Below are 19,758 nucleotides of genomic sequence, written 5' to 3'. Positions count from 1 at the left end.
CTTTCCAAAGGAGGCAATCAGATATTATCTCAGTGAGCAGAGGAGTGACTGAGTAGAATGGGAGGCAGTTTTGCCCTAAGCAGTTCCCGGAAGCTTGACTTTTTCCTTTAGCTTAGTGATTTTGGGGCCCCAAGATTTTCCTTTCACATGAGTTAACTGTCCACTCTTGTGAAATATCATTTAATATTAGGATATCTGAAATGTTTCCATATGGCTGGGTGCAGTGGCTCACACCTGTAATCCCAGCACTTTGGGAGGCTGAGGCCCAAGGAACACTTGAGCCCAGGAGTTTTGACACCAGCCTGGACAACACAGTGAGACTCCATCTCTACAAAAAATAAAATTGGCCAGGGGTGGTGGCACATGTCTGTGGTCCCAGCTACTTGGGAGGCTAAGGGAGGAGGATCACTTGGGCCCAGGAGGTTGAGGCTGTAGTGAGCCATGATCGTGCTACTGCTCTCCAGTCTGGGGGCAGAGCTAGACCCTGTCTCAAAATTAATCAGCAAACAATGACAACAAATAAGTGAGATGTTTCTATAGATCACTTTTTTAGATCTATAGTTTTAGATCTATAATTTAGTGATTTTTTTAGAAACACTAAATTAATTAATTGAGATGGAGTCTTGCTCTGTTGCCCAGGCTGGAGTGCAGTGGTACGATCTTGGCTCACTGCAGCCTCCATCTCCGGGGTTCAAGCGATTCTGCCTCAGCCTCTCAAGTAGCTGGGACTACAGGCATGCGGCACCATGCCCGGCTAATTTTTGTATTTTTAGTAGAGACTGGGTTTCGCCATGTTCGTCAGGCGGGTCTGGAACTCCTGACCTCAGGTGATCCGCCCGCCTCGACCTCCCAAAGTGCTGGGATTACAGGTGTGAGCCACCGCTCCTGGCCTAAAAACACTAAATTTAAGTAAGCAACTGGGGTGCAGTTTTGTCACTGACAGTTATGGTGCTGTAGAAAGAACCCATATCTGGAATCTGCCTTTAGCCTCAGCTCTGCCTCTTGTTTTTTTTTTAACCTTGGAAAAGTCACTTCACCCGTTTTCTCATCTATATAGGATGAAGATCATAATTTCTATTACATAGTGTTCTTAAGAGACTGAATGACGGAAATTAAAAGAAGTGTTCTACATAGGCAAAGTTAGGTTTCTTACAGCAGGAAGGGAGATGCACACAGAGAAGTGGGAATCTCAGGAGACGGATGTGGCCAGGGGCTTTTTATGGGGGTTGGGCTAAGCATTATTAGTCAAGAAGCTGAACTGCTATATATGGTAGATCTTGAATACAATTTCTCCAAAATAACCTATTTCCTCCCCAAACCCAAACTTCCTCAACTGGCATCAAACTCAATCCTGCAGCATGTTCTGAGATTCTGTACTCGCCTCACTTCCCCCAAGATTGTACATTTTGGAGGAGCCATTCCTTCATCATCCATGTTTGCATCCTCCACATGTTCATAGTTAAGTGCATACGTTTGCTATTGGGCAAGGTCCTCAAATGCGAGGCGGACGTCAGAATAGTCAGGTTAGCGACTGAGTAACTGCTCGTGGTGGATAATTTAAAGTCAATTTGAAAGTTCATCCTTTCCCCCAAAGGCAAAAACAGGCGTTCCTTTTCTTAAAAGAGAATTTTAAACAGAATTGGGTCTCTGGTGTCCAACCTAAAGCCCTCAAAGAAAGAAGGTCACGGTTGGGGGTGGGGGTGATGGGAGACACTGAACCCTCTTCTGGTTGCGCCTTGCCCTGAGCCCCGGGCTAGAACCCTGGCGCGCTCCCAACGCGAATCGGTGACTCCGCAGGCCGCGCAGTGCGGAGGTGCCCGTCCCACCCTCCCCCTTGGGGGGTGCGGGCTCCATTTCTCCGAGCCGCTGGGGTCGGCTTCTGGTCTTGAGATGCGGATGAAGTGGTGTGAAGGGTTGGGCTTTTTTTTTTGTTCCTAAAAATGCAACGAACAAAAAAAAAAGTACAACAATCCAAACCCAACCATCTTAATTGCACGGCAGCTTAAGTGGGAGACTTTCTTCCCGGGCGGCCCCACCCGGGACGGCGCCGCTTCAGTAGAGCCCACCGTCTGGGCGAACAGCGTCCACTTCCCGGAGCCGCGGCCCAGCCCCTGCAGGAGGGTTTCGGGCGCGCGCAGGCCTCTGGAAGGGAGAAAAGCCCGCAGCCCTGCCCTCCCCGTCCCAGGCGGCCCGCGCGGGTGGACGGCGGGAGCCGGCGGCGGTTGGAGACGCCGGAAGGAGCGCGGTCTCACCTCCCGGCTCCCTCCGCTGGGGCTAGGCGCGGCGGGGAAGGCTGGACAGAGCGAAGCGGGCCGGGAAGGCGGGGCCGAGGTGCAGGCGGAGGCGGGCGACGGGGAAGGGGGAAGGCGAAAGGGTGGGGAGGGGACAGGGGAGGCGGGCGACGGGGGGAAGAGGGAGGGAAGTGGGAGGGGAGGGGAAAAGGTGAGAAGGGGAGGTAGGGAATAGAAGGGAGGGAGGGGAAGGGGAGGGAGGAAAGGGAGGGGCGGGTTCCCCGGAGACGCGAGTCCATTTTGCGGCTGTGCCTGGCGCGTACCATACGGTCCCCACGGCTGGAGGACAGGCGGTCGCGCTGCCTCTCCCACTCGCCGGAGGTCGGAGATAAGTACCCGCCGCCCGGCTCCTCTCGGGAAAGCGGGGTGGTCCTCGAACCTGCAGCGAGGGTGGGGACTTGCCCAGGTCAGCAGGGAACTGCGTGGGGGGGGGCGGGCTGGCGAAGGCCGTCTGAGCTCCAGTCCCGGCAGCGCGGCGGAAACCAGCAGGGCACTGTCACGGGCGTGGGGAGGAGCGGCTTGCGGTGGGCGCCGGGGCAGTGTGTCTGTGGTCCAGAAAACCTGCTCTGCCTGGAGCCTTTCCGGCCCTGCTACCAGCGTCTCCACATTCCCTAGAAAAGAAAAGACGGGTGTGGGCCGTAGGTTAGAGCGCGCCGCCAGCGTCTGGCGCTGACCTGGAGAGGTTGCATGGCGCCGGGGGAGGGCGCCCTAACCGAGAAGCTGCTTTAATACAAAGAGCTCCAGGTTCCTGGCGTTTCACCAGGTCTAAACAGCCTGGCTTTATTTTTGGGGACCATTGAAAAAATTGAGGGTCAAGATTGGGGTCCTGTGCAAATAAATGCGTTAATACTGCTCTTTTTCTTCTCTCTTTGCAGTAGCCTGTAGTTCGTTAGTCAAAACGTGAAAAAAAAGACCTGCTTTGCCCTGGGAAATAGTAACCCTGCCAAATACATCAGCTTATAGGAGACAGAGGTAAAATACTACAATAATTTTCCTATGTTATCCCTTTTTTTTTTTAAACACCCAATTTCAATAGGCCCCAGAACCTTCCAAAATGGAACTGTGTGTAGAATACGTATGTTCCCATCCACTTTTCATTGGTGGTCTTTGTTCTTTTCATATTTTGTTAAAACTTAGAAAAATAGAATCCACGTTTAGCATCTATTTATGTGGTATTTATCTTAAATATATCCAAACATTTATATTGCAAAAGAAGAAAAGAGCTTCCACACTTTTTTCCTAGTTTTTTTCCCCTTCTCCTATGCTTAGGGAATTGTCAGGCTGCTAGGGCTTTTAGAACAGGGCTTGAGTTTTCTAGAGACCTTTATATAATAGGCATTTTTAAAGCAGAATTTTATTTACATAGGCACTCCTTCTAGTAGAACTTGATGGAGCTGTTAACTGACTATACTTCCTTCTTGCACAATGGGAGCTTCCCTATCCTTCCCTAAAAATACATTTTTTTTTTCCTTTCTACCAGCTGGCTTACTAAACCTCCCTGGGAAGTCCTTGCCTAACACCGGGCTGTTCTGTTCATTCTATACATTTATGATAGGTTATCTGGCCTTAATTCTGCCACAGCTTTTGTTCAGATACGCTCATTTTCATGACACTGCTTTGTACCTGATACCCTATGTAATACGTGTTTTGCTTTGCCTTGAAATCACAGTTCAAGTTTAGAACCTTTTCTTGCTTGATACACTGGTGCTCCACAATAACACCTTAAATGTGTAGAGTTTGCATATATGTAATTAAACCTTAAGTTTGTATAGTTTTGTAGTTTATGGAATTCTCACACATTACTGTAATACAGGAGTTATTGAAAAATTATTTTTAGGCAGCTAGAAAGGGTAAAAGAGTCCTCGGTGGAATTTTCCTTTAATAAAAAGCAGCTCCTGGCCGGTGACTTTGGGAAGTTGAGGTCAGGAGTTCAAGACTAGCCTGGCCAATATGGGGAAATCCCATCTCTACTAAAAATACAAAAATTAGCTGGGTGTGGGGGTGTGCACACCTGTAATCCCAGCTACTTGGGAGGCTGAGGCAGAACCACCGCTTGAACCCAGGAGGCAGAGGTTGCAGTAAGGCGAGATCGCGCCACTGCACTCTTAGACTGGGCAACAGAGTAAGACTCTGGTTACCAAAAAAAAAAAGCCCCCAAACCATTTATTTTCTAACAGAAAGCAGCCTGAAAAGTCAAGCTGCAAGCAGAAATATGTAGGCTAGAAGCTTTTGTATGTAAATGTTGCCAGCTATATCTGGAAGCCAGGTACATTCAGTATGGGGTTTCTTGCTTCCTTTTCCTTGTCACCCTATGTGGGCGTCTTGGCGATCACTAGGTAAAACCACAGGTGCAGGTGTCATGGTGGCCCCAGATAGAAGCCACATTTGCATAACAAAAAATTAGGGTGGGAGGGTCAGTCTTTAGCCGGGCTATGTAAATGGTACACCTGGTCAAACCAATCCCCTGGGCTCTCTAAATCACCACCTCCTTGCTCTGTACAAAATCGATTGCGTTTCACCTCAAACCCAGAGACCCTCTCTTGGGTGACCTTTCTCAGCATGAGGAACGTTTCTCTGTTAAACTTTCCGCTCCTAAACCCACTCGTGTGTGTCCATGTCCTGAATTCTTTCTTGGCTCGAGACAACCACGGGTGTATCCCCCAGACAATGGAGCCATTTCATTATGAAGTAAATACTATAAAATTCGTTTTTTAATTTTTTTCCAAGACATGGGATTCTCAACTGTGTCTTGAACTGGGCTTAAGTGATCCTCCTGCTTCAGCCTTCGGAGTAGCTGGGACTACAAGTGTGTGGCACCATTCCCAGATATAAAAATCCTAATTTTATGAAGGATAAAACTGGTTGTTGAACACAGGTACTCAAAAGCAGGTTTTGTGCTTTCCCCTTCACTGGAGAGCCTGTTAAACCTAGTTAGTAAAAACTGCAAAATTTTAGAAGGGATTTTAGAGAACTTATGATTAAACCTCTTCATTTTATGAATAAGAATACTGAGTTCTTGAGTCACTTTCTAGATATAGTGCTAAGGTCTAAGAATTAGAAAACTCAGGCTCTATGATGCCTAGTTTGCTGTGTACAACTGATAAGTCTCCATTTTTTGAGTGCTGGGGGTGTCTTAGTTTTTTTGACTCCTAAAGTTAGGTGTTTTGATGATTTCTAAGATGCTTTTAAGCCCAGTATTTCTATTCCTACCCCATAAATTTTATTACCATTTATTGCCTATATATATGTATATATAGGTAAGACACAGATGCAGACTAGTGTTAACTGCCTTAAACTTTTATATTTTAAACTCGAGTAGGTATGGTAACAAGTGTGTCTTATTCTTGGTTTTTTACTAAGTCCTATAAAAGTAAGGTTTTCTTGTAAGGTTAGGAACTGCATCGAGGGGTGGACCACTCTAATACATCATTGGTTAGAGTTCATAAAGTGATATAAACCCTTTCTAGAGAGAAACCTAGTCATCTTTTCAAGAGCCTTAAAAATGTCCTTACTGTGGCCGGATGCGGTGGCTCACGCCTGTAATCCCAGCACTTTGGGAGGCCGAGGCGGGCAGATCATGAGGTCAGGAGATCGAGACCATCCTGGCTAACATGGTGAAACCTCATCTCTACTAAAAAATAAAAAAAAAAAATTAGCCGGGCGTGGTGGCAGGCGCCTATAGTCCCAGCTATTTGGGAGGCTGAGGCAGGAGAATGGCATGAACCTGGGAGGCACAGCTTGCAGTGAGCCGAGATCGCACCACTGCACTCCAGTCTGGCGACAGAGCGAGACTCCGTCTCCAAAAAAAGAAAAAAAAAAGGCCTTATTGTTTGACCCAGAAGTACATTTAAAGGAATTGTCTTAGGAAATAATAAGAGCTGTGGAGCAAGACTTTTCTCTGTAAGGTGTTTATCTAAATGTTATAATACCCAAAAAATAAATTAAACCCACAAACAAAACAACACAAGAAGAACAAACCCATAAATAAGCAATAAGAAAGCATATCCACAACATGGACTGGTATGTTTTTCTAGAATATATAATGATAGGGAAAAGGCATGTAATAAAATAAGGGGACAAGATACAAAATTGTATTATGCTACCAGTTTTGTTAAAATGTGTGCACATGCACAGACACATGGGATTGGAATAAAGACACCAAAATAATAGTAGTGGTGATTTCTTGCTGATGTGATTATGGGTGGCTTTTTCTCTGTATTTTCTGAATTTTCTATAATAAAAAGAAGTTGCTTTTATAATTTAAGAAGACACAAAAGCTAGTTGCATGGATAACTTCGATTTCAGTATGGTGTCAATATTTTATGGTTTTAATTGCGGTAAGAACATTTAACATGAGACCTATCCTATGCACAAATTTCTGAGTGTACAGTACAGCAGTGTTAACTATAGACATGAGCAGATCTCTGAAACTTATTTTTATGTGACTTTTATAAGGTATTTATCATACCTTCTAGAATAACAGCACCTGGCCGGGTCCAGTGACTCAGGCCCATAATCGCAGCACTGTGGGAGGCTGAGGCGGGCAGATCACCTGAGGTCAGGAGCTCGAGACCACCCTGGCCAAAATGGTAAAACCCTATCTCTACTAAAAATACAAAGAATTAGCTGGGCATGGTGGCAAGTGCCTGTAATCCTTGCTAATTGGGAGGCGGAGGCAGGAGAATCGCTTGAACCCAGGAGGCAGAGGTTGCAGTGAGCCAAGATCACACCATTGCATTCCAACTTGGGCGACAAGAGCAAAAACTCTGTCTCAAAAAAAAAAAGCAAGCAGGAAAGAGTCAAGGCTAAACTGTGGTACAGAGAAGAGAATGAAGGAAAAGGAAAAAGTTTTTCTTAGTGCTCTGAACTAGCGAGGTAATGAATGGCCTGGTTTATATTTTTGAGAATTTCATCTTAGTCTGACAACCCTTTGTGAACTTTCTGAGTAGGTGAACTTTCCAAGCCTAGTGAACCTTCTGTACTAGCTCTGTTTTGCCTTGTCAGGGTCCCTGCTAGAAATATCTTGGAAATTTTAACTACTGTTCATTCTAGGATAATGCCAGAAAAGGTTGGTTACTTCCTGTCTTATATGGACACATAGGTAACTTTTATATTGTTTGCAAAAGCCACATAATTACTTTAGATACTATGTGTAATGTATTAATTTTCATATTTAGAGGTATCTGAAACCTGATGTTTCTTCCTTTGTCCTGTGTTGATCATATACATCACAGAGGTGCTATATGTAATATATTAATTTTCATTTTTAGAGATTATATCTGAAACCTGATCTCTGTATCTTACTTTGTCCTATTTTGATCATATAAGTCACCGGGACAGTCTCTAAAAGAATGAAGAGTAATGACACATTGATATAGAGTATTTAAAATAAAAACTTTATAAATAATTTTCATATACCTTTTAAAATAGGTATACAAATGAGGAGAGAAACTAGTATGTATAAGTCGTTTGTCAGAGGTTACAGACTGAGAGCCAGACAAGTATGTCAGTCTCCTCATAGGTCTGGATTCAGAGATTTCCAGTAATACATTTAAAAAAAAATTTTATGAAAGATGAAACCATAGGCTGGTCATGATGACTCATGCCTGTAATCCCAGCACTTTTGGGAGGCCAAGGCAGGAAGATACTTGAGGCCAGGAGTTTGAGGCCAGCCTGGCCAACATAGTGAAACCCTGTCTCTACTAAAAACATAAAAATGAGCCTGACGTGGTGGCAGGCACCTGTAATCTCAGCTACTCGGGAGGATGAGGCAGGAGAATCGCTTGAACCCAGGAAGTGGAGGCTGCAGTGAGATGAGATCACACCACTGCACTCCAGCCTGGGTGACAGAGCAAGACTGTCTAAAAACAAAAACCAAAACCATACTACAGCAGATTAAACTTCTTATGAGGCTTATATTTAGCTCTTTTCAAAGTTTTACTTTTAAACTCAATATGGTTTTCTTATAATTGGCTCTTTAGTTTTTCCATCCATTTTATTGTGAAAATGTTCAAACAGAAAACTCAGAAGAATATTACAGTAAGTATTCTTATATCCTCTACCTAGATTTTAATAGTTGTTAATTAGACCCTTACTTAGTTTCAAGAAAACATTTATTAATGGATCTCTCTCTCCTTTTTTTGTTTTTTTTGAGATGGAGTCTCACTCTGTCGTCTAGGCTGGAATGCAGTGGTACGATCTTGGCTCACTGCAACATCTGCCACCTGGGTTCAAGTGGTTCTCCTGCCTCAGCCTCCCGAGTAGCTGGGATTACAGGCGCCTGCCACCGCGCCCAGCTAATTTTTGTATTTTTAGTAGAGACAGGGTTTCACCATCTTGGCCAGGCTGGTCTTGAACTCCTGATCTCATGATCCACCCAGCTCAGCGTTCCAAAGTGCTGGGATTACATGCATGAGCCAATGCACCTGGCCTAATGGATCTCATACTGATATATAGTAAGGTGCAGTGGCTCATGACTGTAGTCCCAGCTACTCTGGAGGCTGAGATGGGAGAATATAGTACACTATTTGAAGATAAGATTAGTGTGCTCAGAGGAAATGATTTTTTTTTAATGAGCCATTTTATTATAGGAATTATTTCAAAGTAACATTTGTGACTCTCAGTTCAGTAAAGCTTAGCATAATTTAATGTCTGTGAAGTGAGTTTCAATGTTTGCTGTCTAGCCACCTGATAGATAGGTACTTTTTGAAATTCTTGCATTCAAAGATGCCTCAAAGCAGGATGGAAATTTGGGTTAAATCCTTAAGATAAAAGCATAATATATTTATTGGCTTTTCTTTTTGTTTCCTAGTGGGATATGAAAAAAAAAAGGGTAATATTTTGAACAACTCTATTATATTGCTAACAGCCAGTAGAATTTAAAGACCTCAATAGGAAAGTTTCTTTTACTAATAGATTTTATAAGGAGAAAATTAACTTTTGTTTCAGAGTAAATGAATGAGTACCTTTTGCAGTATAATCATTTTAGGTTGATCCCTTGAAAGAATTTCTAGAAGGAAGAAGTCCAATACATATATATTAACTCTACTATATTATCACACCTTAACTTTGTAAGTATTAGCTTTTCCATTTTTATTATTTTAGTGATTGTGTTAATGGTTTTCATTTATAGAAGCTGTTGTTGCCAAATACTAATTGAGGTAGGATTGATAAAGCACTTTTTATAATCCTTGTTTGTGGATAGCTTGACAATTTGTTCAAAAAAAATAAATCTAGTGGTGGTATGCAACTTTGTTAAAATAAAACTAAATCAAAAGTGAATTTCATTGTATGTAAATTTAAAAGTATATTAGAAAATATCAATATGGCAGGAGAACAAGGTTGACTTTTTTCCCTCAACTAGTGTCTACTACCACCTCTCTGGAAACTTTAAAAAGTGAAACTTTAAAAAGTTGTCAGCTTTTAAAACTGTTGGTGTAAAACATTTGGGAAGTTTTTAATTAGTGGGAAAAGTATTTGTGCTTCAAAATTTGAGACTTTTCTAAGTATTCAGAAACATTCAAAGGAAGAAATGAATTTTGGAAAACTTGTTTGCCTTTATGTGCTTAATCTGACTTTACTTAAAGTTGAAATTTGAACAGTGAATATTAATTTTGTTTACATCAAGTTTTTTGACTTCTATATTGGGGAAAAAACTAGCTTGAGGCCAGGTGCAGTGGCTTATGCCCATATAATCAGCACTTTGGGAGGCTGAGTCCAGATCGCTTGCGCTCAGGAGTTTGAGGCCAGCCTGGGCAACATGCCAAAACATCATCTATACAAAAAAAAAAAAAAAAAGTACAAAAATTAACTGGAAATGGTAGCATGTGCCTGTAGTATCATGAGGTGGGAGGCTCACCTGAGCCTGGGGAGGTCAAAGCTACAGTGAGCTGTGTTAGGGCCACTGCATTCCAGCCTGGGCAACAGAGTGATACTCTCTCAAAACAACAAAACAGACAGGGCGCGTTGGCTCATGCCTGTAATCACAGTACTTTAGGAGGCTGAGGTGGGTGGATCATTTGAGGTCAGGAGTTCAAGACCAGCCTGGCCAACATAACGAAACCCCGTCTCTACTAAAAACACAAAAATTAGCCAGGTGGTAGTGGCACATGCCTGTAATCTGAGCTACACGGGAGGCTGAGGCAAGAGAATCGCTTGAGCCTAGGAGGCGGAGGTTGCTGGTGGGGAGGTTGCCAGTGAGCCAAGATGGCGCCACTGCACTCCAGTCTGGGCGACAGACTGAGACCCTGTCTTGAAAAAAAAAAAAAAAAAAAAAAGGCCAGGTGCGGTGGCTTATGCATGTAATCCCAGCACTTTGGGAGGCCTAGGAGGGCGGATCACCTGAGGTCAGGAGTTCGAGACCAGCCTGACCAACGTGGTGAAACCCTATCTCTACTAAAATACAAAAATTAGCCAGGTGTGGTGGCAGGCACCTGTAATCCCAGCTACTCAGGAGGCTGAGGCAGGAGAATCGCTTGAACCCAGGAGGCAGACGTTGCCGTAAGCCGAGATGGCGCTATTGCACTCCAGCCTGGTCGACAAGAGCAAGACTCCCTCTCAAAAGAAAAGAAAAAAAAAAACCCTGAAAAAGAGGTGGAGGGGATGTATGCTTTTTTAGTTCATGTCAAAGGAGTAAGCTGGGTGGATTATTTCAGATTTTGTGTTAGCCATACTTTAAGATTCTGTAAGTTAATTTGCTGTGAAGAGTACCTTATATTTATGAGATTAAAATCTTTAACTTATATTATCCTTTAAAACTTTGGAGGCAACAAAGATGTCTAACAAGGTTTCTTGGATCAGGTATTCGTCACTTGTGGAAGTGGTCACATAGTTTTGTCTTAGAGAAAGTTTTGAGTATAAAGAGAAGGCATAGGCAGGGTGTGTTGGCTCACACCTGTAATCCCAGCACTTTGGGAGGCCGAGGTGGGTGGATCACCTGAGGTTAGGAGTTCGAGACCAGCCTGGCCAACATGGCGAAACCCCGTCTCTACTAAAATACAAAATTAGCTTGGCATGGTTGTAGGTGCCTGTAATCCTAGCTACTCAGGGAGTCTAAGGCAGGAGAATCACTTGAACCTGGGAGGCAGAGGTTGCAGTGAGTTATGATCACGCCACTGCACTCCAGCATGGGCAACAGTGCAAGACTCCATCTCCAAAAAAAAAAAAAAAAAAAAAAAGGCAAAAAAACTAAAGGAAGAAGAGAAAAGGAAATATTTAGATTTTTAATTTAATTTAATTTTTTTTGTGACAGAGTTTCGCTGTTGTGCAGTTGCGGCTCACGGCAACCTCTGCCTCACGGGTTCAAGCGATTCTCCTGCCTCTGCCTCCTGAGTAGCTGGGATTGCAGGCATGCACCACTACGCCTGTAATTTTGTATTTTTAGTAGAGACGGGGTTTCTCCATGTGGGCCAGGCTGATTTCGAACTCCCAATCTCAGGTGATCTGCCCACCTTGGCCTCCCAAAATGCTGGGATTACAGGTGTAAGCCACAGCGCCCGGCCAGAAATATTTAGATTTTAAAGTGAATGAAAATAAGAATCTTTAAATTATAAACCAAAATTTGTAAGTTAAATCACTAAAAAGGAAACAAGAGGATCTATTGTAATTTTGATGGAATTTTTTTAGAAAAGAGACTTTCCAAATAGGTATTTTTTTCCCCTCTGGTTCATTTTAAGAGCTGTAAGTTGATCATGACCTTGGGATGACTTTATTATTTTAAGTTTTCCTGTGTGTGACATTTTCCTTTTCACTTTTGGTCACATTTGTTTGCCTGAAAATTCTTCTTGGCCCCTGTTTCGTATCCTCAATTTTCTTCATAGTTTCTCTTTGCCTTCGGTGTCCTTTTTCTCCTCCTCATCCCACCCAATCACTTGGTATGTTCTTTGTTTTCTTCTTATTTAATATGCTTGGATAGGATTCTCTGGTATTAACATTGAAGTATTAACATTGCAAAGATGAGTAAATTAGGTTTATTTTATTGAGTGTTGCCGTTACCACTTTCCTGTTTCTATTGCCTTCTCAAAAATCTGGCCTTTGTGTAGAATTCTTAGGCAAAAGATGACAGTAATGGAAGTGAAAAGTGTGGAGCAGGACTGGGGTTGGCAGATCATCAAAAGTTTGACTTCACTGTTGTGAAAGTTTGTGTGTCTTACAGCTGCGTGGTGACCTCTTTCCGAAGACAAAGTTTAGTCTTTATAGCCATTCTCTTCCCAATGCTTTTCAAAGGTTATATGATTTGTCATACCACAAAGGATTTTTCAGAAAAATCAGCTGTTACACTTTTTTTTTTGCAATATGACACTAAATTTGAGACAGAATAATCTTTGCTTTAGTTCTCCCTATGTTATATATTATAAATACATGTATCTTACAATCTAATATAAAGCCATAAACTGGCTGGGCGTGGTGGTTCACACCTGTAATCCCAGCACTCTGGGAAGCTGAGGTGGGCGGATCACTCGAAGTCAGGAGTTTGAGACCAGTCTGGGCAACATGGTGAAACCCTGTCTCCAGTAAAAAAATATAAAAATTAGCCAGGTGTGGTGGTGGGCGCCTGTAATTTCCAGCTACTCAGGAGGTTGAGGCAGGGGAATCGCTTGAACCCAGGAGGCAAGAGGTTGCAGTGAGCCGAGATTGTGCCACTGCACTCCAGTCTGGGTGACAGTGAGACTGTCTCAAAATAAATAAATAAATAAATAAAAACTTAGGGCCCAGCGCGGTGGCTCGTGCCTGTAATCCCAGCACTTTGGGAGGCGGAGGCAGGTGGATCATTGAGGTCAGGAGTTCAAGACCAGCCTGTCCAAGATGGTGAAACCCCGTGTCTACTAAAAATACTACAAAATTAGCCAGGTGCGGTGGCAGGTGCCTGTAATCCCAGCTACTTGGGAGGCTGAGGCGGGAGAATCGCTTGAATCTGGGTGGCAGAGGTTGCGGTGAGCCGAGATTGCGCCACCGCACCCCAGCCTGGGAGGAGGACTTTGGTCTCAAAAAAAAAAAAAAAAAAAAAAAAAAAAAAAGGGGCCCAGGCGGGCAGTGGGCTCAACCCCTGTAATCCCAGCACTTTCCTGTAATCCCAGCACTTTGGGAGGCAGGTGGATCGCCTGAGGTCAGGAGTTTGAGACCAGCCTGGCCAACATGGTGGAACCCCATCCCTACTAAAAATATAAAAATTAGCTGGGCGTGGTGGCAGGTGCCTGTAATCCCAGCTACTCTGGAGGCTGAGGCAGGAGAATCGCTTGAACCCAGGAGGCGGAGATTGCAGTGAGCAGAGATCACACCATTGCTTGCACTCTAGCCTGGGTTACAAGAGCAAGACTTAGTCTCAAAAAAAAAAAAAAAGCAATAAACAGTAACCCTGCAAGCTCAGCTTGTCTTTTAAATACTGTTTACCTTCTAGATATAGTCCAGTCATGTATGGCTGTTGAAGTTACTGTTAAAAAAGTTTCACTTTTTATTATAGATGGCCTACTATTATTTTGGTGATAATGTGATATGTGTATATATCCCTGAGTAAACAGTGTAGAAATATATAGTACTCTTGGTGTTTTAACTATAGAGATAAATGTATGTTTAAAATAAATCTGTGGCCTGGTGCAGTGGCTCACACCTGTGATCTCAGTGGTTTGCAAGGCCAAGGCAGGAGGATTGCTTGAGGCCAGCTAGTGAGACCTGGTCTCTACAAAAAAAAGTAGCCAGGTGTGGTGGTGCATGCCTGTAGTCTTAGCTACTTAGGAAGCTGAGGCAGGAGGACTGCTTGAACCCACAAGTTTGAGGCTGTAGTAAGCTATAATTAGGCCACTGTACTCCAGCCTGGACAACAGAGCAAGACCCTGTCTCTCAAAAATGAAAAATAATAAACCTGCATTGAGAAATGGTATTGGCCTACATCAGGGATCTCACATATTTTGGTCATAGGACACTTTTACACTCTTAAAAACTGAGAATCTTGGCCTGTAATTTCAGTGTTTTGGCAGGCTGAGGTGGGAGGATCACTTGAGCCCAGCAATTTGAGACTAGCCTAGGCAATATGGTGAGACCTCGTCTCTACAAAAAAAACTACAAAGAAAAAAAATAGCTGGGTGTGATGGTGCATGCCTGTAGTCCCAGCTACTCGGAGGTTGAGGCAGGAGGATGGCTTGAGTCCAAGAGGCAGAAGTTGCAGGGGACTCAGATTGCACTACTGCACTCCAGCCTGGGTAAAAGAGCTGTCTCAAAAAAAAAAAAAAATTGAGAATCCCAAGAAATTTTTTATGTTTTATACTGTCAATATTTACTCTATTATAAATTAAAACTTTTAAAAAATACTCATTTAAAATAACAATGATAAACCCATTACAAGTTAACAAATAATTTAGGAAAATAACAATTTTCCAAAACAAAATACAGACAAGCATGGCATTGCAATATAGGCCTGTAATGAATGGCTATTAATAGAAGACAGCTGGAGTCTTTTGTTTGCTTCTGTATTTAACCTGTTGCAATAAATTATTTTGGTTGAAATATACAAAGAAGGCTGGGTGTGGTAGCACATGCTTGTAATCCCAGCACTTCGGTAGGTGGAGATGGGAGGATTGCCTGAGGGCTGGATTTCTAGACCTGCCTGGGCAACGTAGTTTAAAAAAAAAACTATGGCCGGGCATGGTAGCTCTCACCTGTAATCCCAGCACTTTGGGAGGCCGAGGCGGATGGATCACCTGAGGTCAGGAGTTCAAGACCAGCCTGGCCAACATGGTGAAACCCCGTCTCTAATAAAAATACAAAAATTACCCGGGCGTGGTGGTATGCGCCTATAGGCCCAGCTAATTGCGAGGCTGAGGCAGGAGAATTGCTTGAACCCGGGAGTCAGAGGTTGCAGTGAGCTGAGATAGCGCCACTGCACTCCAGCCTGGGTGACAGAGTCAGACTCCGTCTCAAAACAAAAAACAAAACACAAAAAAACTCACTGAAACTAAAAATTAGCTAGACATGGTGGTGCACACCTGAAGTCTGAGTTACTTGGGAGGATCCCACTTGAGCCCAGTAATTCAAGGCTGCAGTGAGCTATGATCGTGCCAGTGCACTCCAGCTTGAGTGACAGAGTGAGACACCCCCGTCTCTTAAAAAAAGGAAGTACACAAAAATCTAGGCTTACACAGATACGTAGTTGGTAAAGGAAGGAATACTGTTTAGCCTTTTCAGGTAAGTTAATCTTTTTTTTTTTTTTTTTTTTTTTTTTGAGGCAAGGTCTCACTCTGTTGCCCAGGCTGGAATGCAGTGGTGCCATCTCGGCTCACTGCAGCTTCTGCCTCCTGGGCTCAAGGGATTCTCATACCTCAGCCTCCTGAGTAGCTGGGACTACAGACACATGCCACCACAGCAGGCTAATTTTCTTTTTTTTTTTGTTTTTTGTTTGTAGAGGTGGGGTTTTACCATGTTTCTCAGACTGCTCGTGAACTCCTGAGGTCAAGCAGTCCACTCTCTGCAGCCTCCCAAAGTGTTAGGATTATAGGCGTGAGCCACTGCTCCCAGCCTGAATCTTCTTTGATACTATACAAAAACTCAGCAAGTGCTAGTTTCTTTGTTGGAGTATGGAATCTGAAATTGTATTTATGAACCTGTTGGTCTTTCGTGAACCTCAAATTAATCTTTTACCCATGCCTGATTTATAACATGTGTTAGTGACTTGAAATAATATTCACTGTGTTTTGCAGATCTCCAAATATTGACACATTTCATTATACAGTATTCCTTTCCCCTCAAAAAATCCTCACATTCATTAATATCACTACCCATCTCATCATAAAAGTCTTTAATTAATGGAAAGCTGTCAGGCTCATAAATATAAAATGTTTTCCAGAATTCCAATTTTTACATAAAACCCAGCCTTTTCGTTAGCAAGAGATACTGTCAATTGTTTTCTTTGAAGTAACAAGCTCATTTTTTTTTCCAAGAAGATGTCAGGTAGCTAAGTCTGAATAGCCATAGTTGATCATTTGTTCTTTCAGAAAGTAAAAATGGTGTTCCATGAAAAAAAGCAGCTGGTTTAGCTTGCAGCTCATCACTTAAGTGCTTTTTCTCCAGACAGCATCTGCTGGTATGCAGAAGTGCTATATGTGTACTGCCTATTTTGTCACGCAATATATTTAAAAACTGTACACAGGCTCAAGACTTAGTAAAATGAATAATTTTTACTGCTGCATCAAGAACATTCTTAAATGAAACCGGTACTCCAACCCTAATTTGGGTGGTGATGATGAATACAATTCAGTGCTTCTTACAGCTTTGCTCGATCCCTACTAAGGCTTCAGCAGTGTCTACACACCATTGCTTTTATACCATTGGTACAAATGTTGACAGTGCAAAAAGCAAGTAACATCTTAGTGTTATTACGAAAACAGTTTTGATCTCACAGATGCCCCGAAAGAGGGACATCCAGGTTTTTGCCCACCACATTGTGAAAATTGATGATTCTAGATAATACAAAATGGCTTCGATTACTGTTCTGGTGGTTTAAAAACAACAAAAAACCTCATTTAGTTCTCCTACCTAGAAGAGTGAATTGCAACTCTTATCTTGTGCTTTTACCTGTGATTTTAAAAATTGTAATCTTGCCTTTGAAATAGAAAAATATGCCAATTCATAATAAAGTCTGCATGAAGAGTACATGTTTGGATTTATATTTCTGTGCTACTTTCTTTTATATAACATACCATTTTATATTTGTGGGCCCAGAGTAAAGAGCTCATTCTGTTAGACACTGAATAGCCTTGTTTTTGTCAGTAGTCAGCTCTGTTTTAAAACAATTGTTTGGGTCCTGCTGGCTCAACTTGCAGTTGTCCTAGTCCTGAGTCTGTCTTATCCAAAGACTGTTGTTGCAAAGCCCACACAAAGGCCTGTGTATAGGATGCCTTACTATTAAAGGAGCATGTTCTAGTGTCAGCGGATTAAATTTGCTTTGGTGTGCATTCCCTTACTAATTCTCACTTCCTTTGTTTGGCTGGTTATTTCAGTGAATGATCATTTTAATGTGAAGACAGTTTCTTCTAATTATTACATAGTCCTAGTGGTGATGATTATTGGAGTAAAATAAATTTTTTTTTTTCTGGTAGGATGTGATGGAGCTGCTTGAAGAAGATCTCACGTGCCCTATTTGTTGTAGTCTGTTTGATGATCCACGGGTTTTGCCTTGCTCCCACAACTTCTGCAAAAAATGCTTAGAAGGGATCTTAGAGGGGAGTGTGCGGAATTCCTTGTGGAGACCAGCTCCTTTCAAGTGTCCTACGTGCCGTAAGGAAACTTCAGCTACTGGAATTAATAGCCTGCAGGTTAATTACTCCCTGAAGGGTATTGTGGAAAAGTATAACAAGATCAAGATCTCTCCCAAAATGCCAGTATGCAAAGGACACTTGGGACAGCCTCTCAACATTTTCTGCCTGACTGATATGCAGCTGATTTGTGGGATCTGTGCTACTCGTGGGGACCACACCAAGCACGTCTTCTGTTCTATTGAAGATGCCTATGCTCAAGAAAGGGATGCCTTTGAGTCCCTCTTCCAGAGCTTTGAGACCTGGCGTCGGGGAGATGCTCTTTCTCGCTTGGATACCTTGGAAACTAGTAAGAGGAAATCCCTACAGTTACTGACTAAAGATTCAGATAAAGTGAAGGAATTTTTTGAGAAGTTACAACACACATTGGATCAAAAGAAGAATGAAATTCTGTCTGACTTTGAGACCATGAAACTTGCTGTTATGCAAGCATATGATCCAGAGATCAACAAACTCAACACCATCTTGCAGGAGCAACGGATGGCCTTTAACATTGCTGAGGCTTTCAAAGATGTGTCAGAACCCATTGTATTTCTGCAACAGATGCAGGAGTTCAGGGAGAAAATCAAAGTAATCAAGGAAACTCCTTTACCTCCCTCTAATTTGCCTGCAAGCCCCTTAATGAAGAACTTTGATACTAGTCAATGGGAAGACATAAAGCTAGTTGATGTGGATAAACTTTCTTTGCCTCAAGACACTGGCACATTCATTAACAAGATTCCCTGGAGCTTTTATAAGTTATTTTTGCTAGTCCTTCTGCTTGGCCTTGTCGTTCTCTTTGGTCCTACCATGTTCCTAGAATGGTCATTATTTGATGACCTGGCAACTTGGAAAGACTGTCTTTCAAACTTTAGTTCCTATCTGACTAAATCAGTCGATTTTATAGAACAATCAGTTTTTTACTGGGAACAGGTGACAGATGGGTTTTTCATTTTCAATGAAAGATTCAAGAATTTTACGTTGGTGGTACTGAACAATGCGGCAGAATTTGTGTGCAAATATAAACTATTATAAAATCTGTTTCAAGTATGCAGTTCTCTTTTGTTAGAAATTGTCAGAGAATAGAGAGTGGTAATTCAGATTTGGTCAACGATTCTAGTCACATATTTTCCTCCAAAAGTATTCCTTCCAAAAATAATCTCCTATACATGTTCAAATTAGGTAGCATAAAGATAAAAGTGAAATTTAGTAGTATAGGCCTGAACCCTTTTTTGTTTAAAGAGTGCTTTTGAAATAAGCATCCACCCCAAATATTGGTTGTATTTATGCTGTGATAAAAATAGGTGAGAGATCATATGATCTAATATTGTATTGATGGAGGTGTAGGTAGTATAATAGTGACTGTTCATCAAGCATGCAGTAAAGACCACTTTTTTTTTTTTTTTTTTTTTTGAGATGGAGTCTTGCTCTGTTGCCCAGGTTGGAGTGCAGTGGTGCAATCTCGGCTCATTGCAGCCTCAATCTCCCAGGTTCAAGTGTTTCTCCTGCCTTAGCCTCCTGAGTAGCTGGGACTACAGGCACGTGCCACCACGCCCAGCTAATTTTTTGTTTTTCTAGTTGAGATAGGGTTTCACTGTCTCTCAAGACCTTCCTGTTAGCCAGGATGGTCTTGATCTGACGTCGTGATCCGCCCGCCTCGGCCTCCCAAAGTGCTGGGATTACAGGTGTGAGCCACTGTGCCCAGCCAAAGACTACTCTTAAAGCACCTTTTTGACAGTGAACATGCTCTAAAAAAGGAAAGATAGTGTAGAAGATTTCCCACACACGCACGCGTGGGAGACAACTGAGGGTACTGAGTTAGATTTCCAAAATTTTCTACAGAGTTAATTATCACCAAAATGTGAATGGTACATACAAAACCTGGCATTTTCTTGTGATAAGTTTACATTTTTAGGAGAGTGGAGCTTTCATTCTGCCCTTTTCTCCTTTGTTTTTGTAGTTTTCACCAAAGATGATCAACTAGAAATGTTACATGGCTATGCAAGCAAAAGCATAGATACGTTAAAAAAAAGGATCAGGTGGCTGGGCATGGTGGCTCATGTCTATAATCTCAGCATTCTGGGACAGTGATGTGGGAGGATTATTTGAGGCTAAGAGTTCCAGTTCGAAACCAGCTTAGTAAACATAGCGAGACCCAGTCTCGACCNTGAGACGGAGTCTGGCTC

At 42.6% G+C, this 19,758-nt stretch overlaps 2 protein-coding genes across 4 annotated transcripts; one reads left to right on the top strand and one right to left on the bottom strand.

Moving 5' to 3' along the window:
• Window positions 1-863: 863 nt before the first annotated feature.
• Window positions 864-6,805, bottom strand: LOC108530697 (uncharacterized). Its single transcript, XM_017873719.1, has 4 exons — window positions 6,760-6,805; window positions 3,915-4,012; window positions 2,555-2,999; window positions 864-1,934 (listed from the first exon to the last, which is right to left on the bottom strand). The coding sequence occupies exons 1-4, from the start codon at window positions 6,803-6,805 to the stop codon at window positions 1,669-1,671; spliced, it is 855 nt and encodes a 284-aa protein (XP_017729208.1). The 3' UTR covers window positions 864-1,668.
• Window positions 1,955-19,739, top strand: TRIM13 (tripartite motif containing 13). Of its 3 annotated transcripts, none has more exons than XM_017873745.1 (3): window positions 1,955-2,331; window positions 3,167-3,263; window positions 17,378-19,739. In XM_017873745.1, exon 3 carries the CDS (start codon window positions 17,384-17,386, stop codon window positions 18,605-18,607), a length of 1,224 nt encoding a protein of 407 aa, XP_017729234.1. In that variant the 5' UTR covers window positions 1,955-2,331; window positions 3,167-3,263; window positions 17,378-17,383; the 3' UTR covers window positions 18,608-19,739. The 3 variants fall into 3 exon arrangements, with proteins under 3 accessions (XP_017729234.1, XP_017729236.1, XP_017729235.1); XM_017873747.1 differs by lacking the exon at window positions 1,955-2,331 and adding an exon at window positions 2,490-2,612; XM_017873746.1 differs by lacking the exon at window positions 1,955-2,331 and adding an exon at window positions 2,498-2,697.
• The last annotated feature ends 19 nt before the right edge of the window (window positions 19,740-19,758 follow it).

Source organism: Rhinopithecus bieti, unplaced genomic scaffold, assembly GCF_001698545.2.
Source record: "Rhinopithecus bieti isolate Rb0 unplaced genomic scaffold, ASM169854v2 scaffold_7398, whole genome shotgun sequence".
NCBI lineage: Eukaryota > Metazoa > Chordata > Mammalia > Primates > Cercopithecidae > Rhinopithecus > Rhinopithecus bieti.
This window is presented reverse-complemented; position numbering and strand designations above follow the sequence as displayed.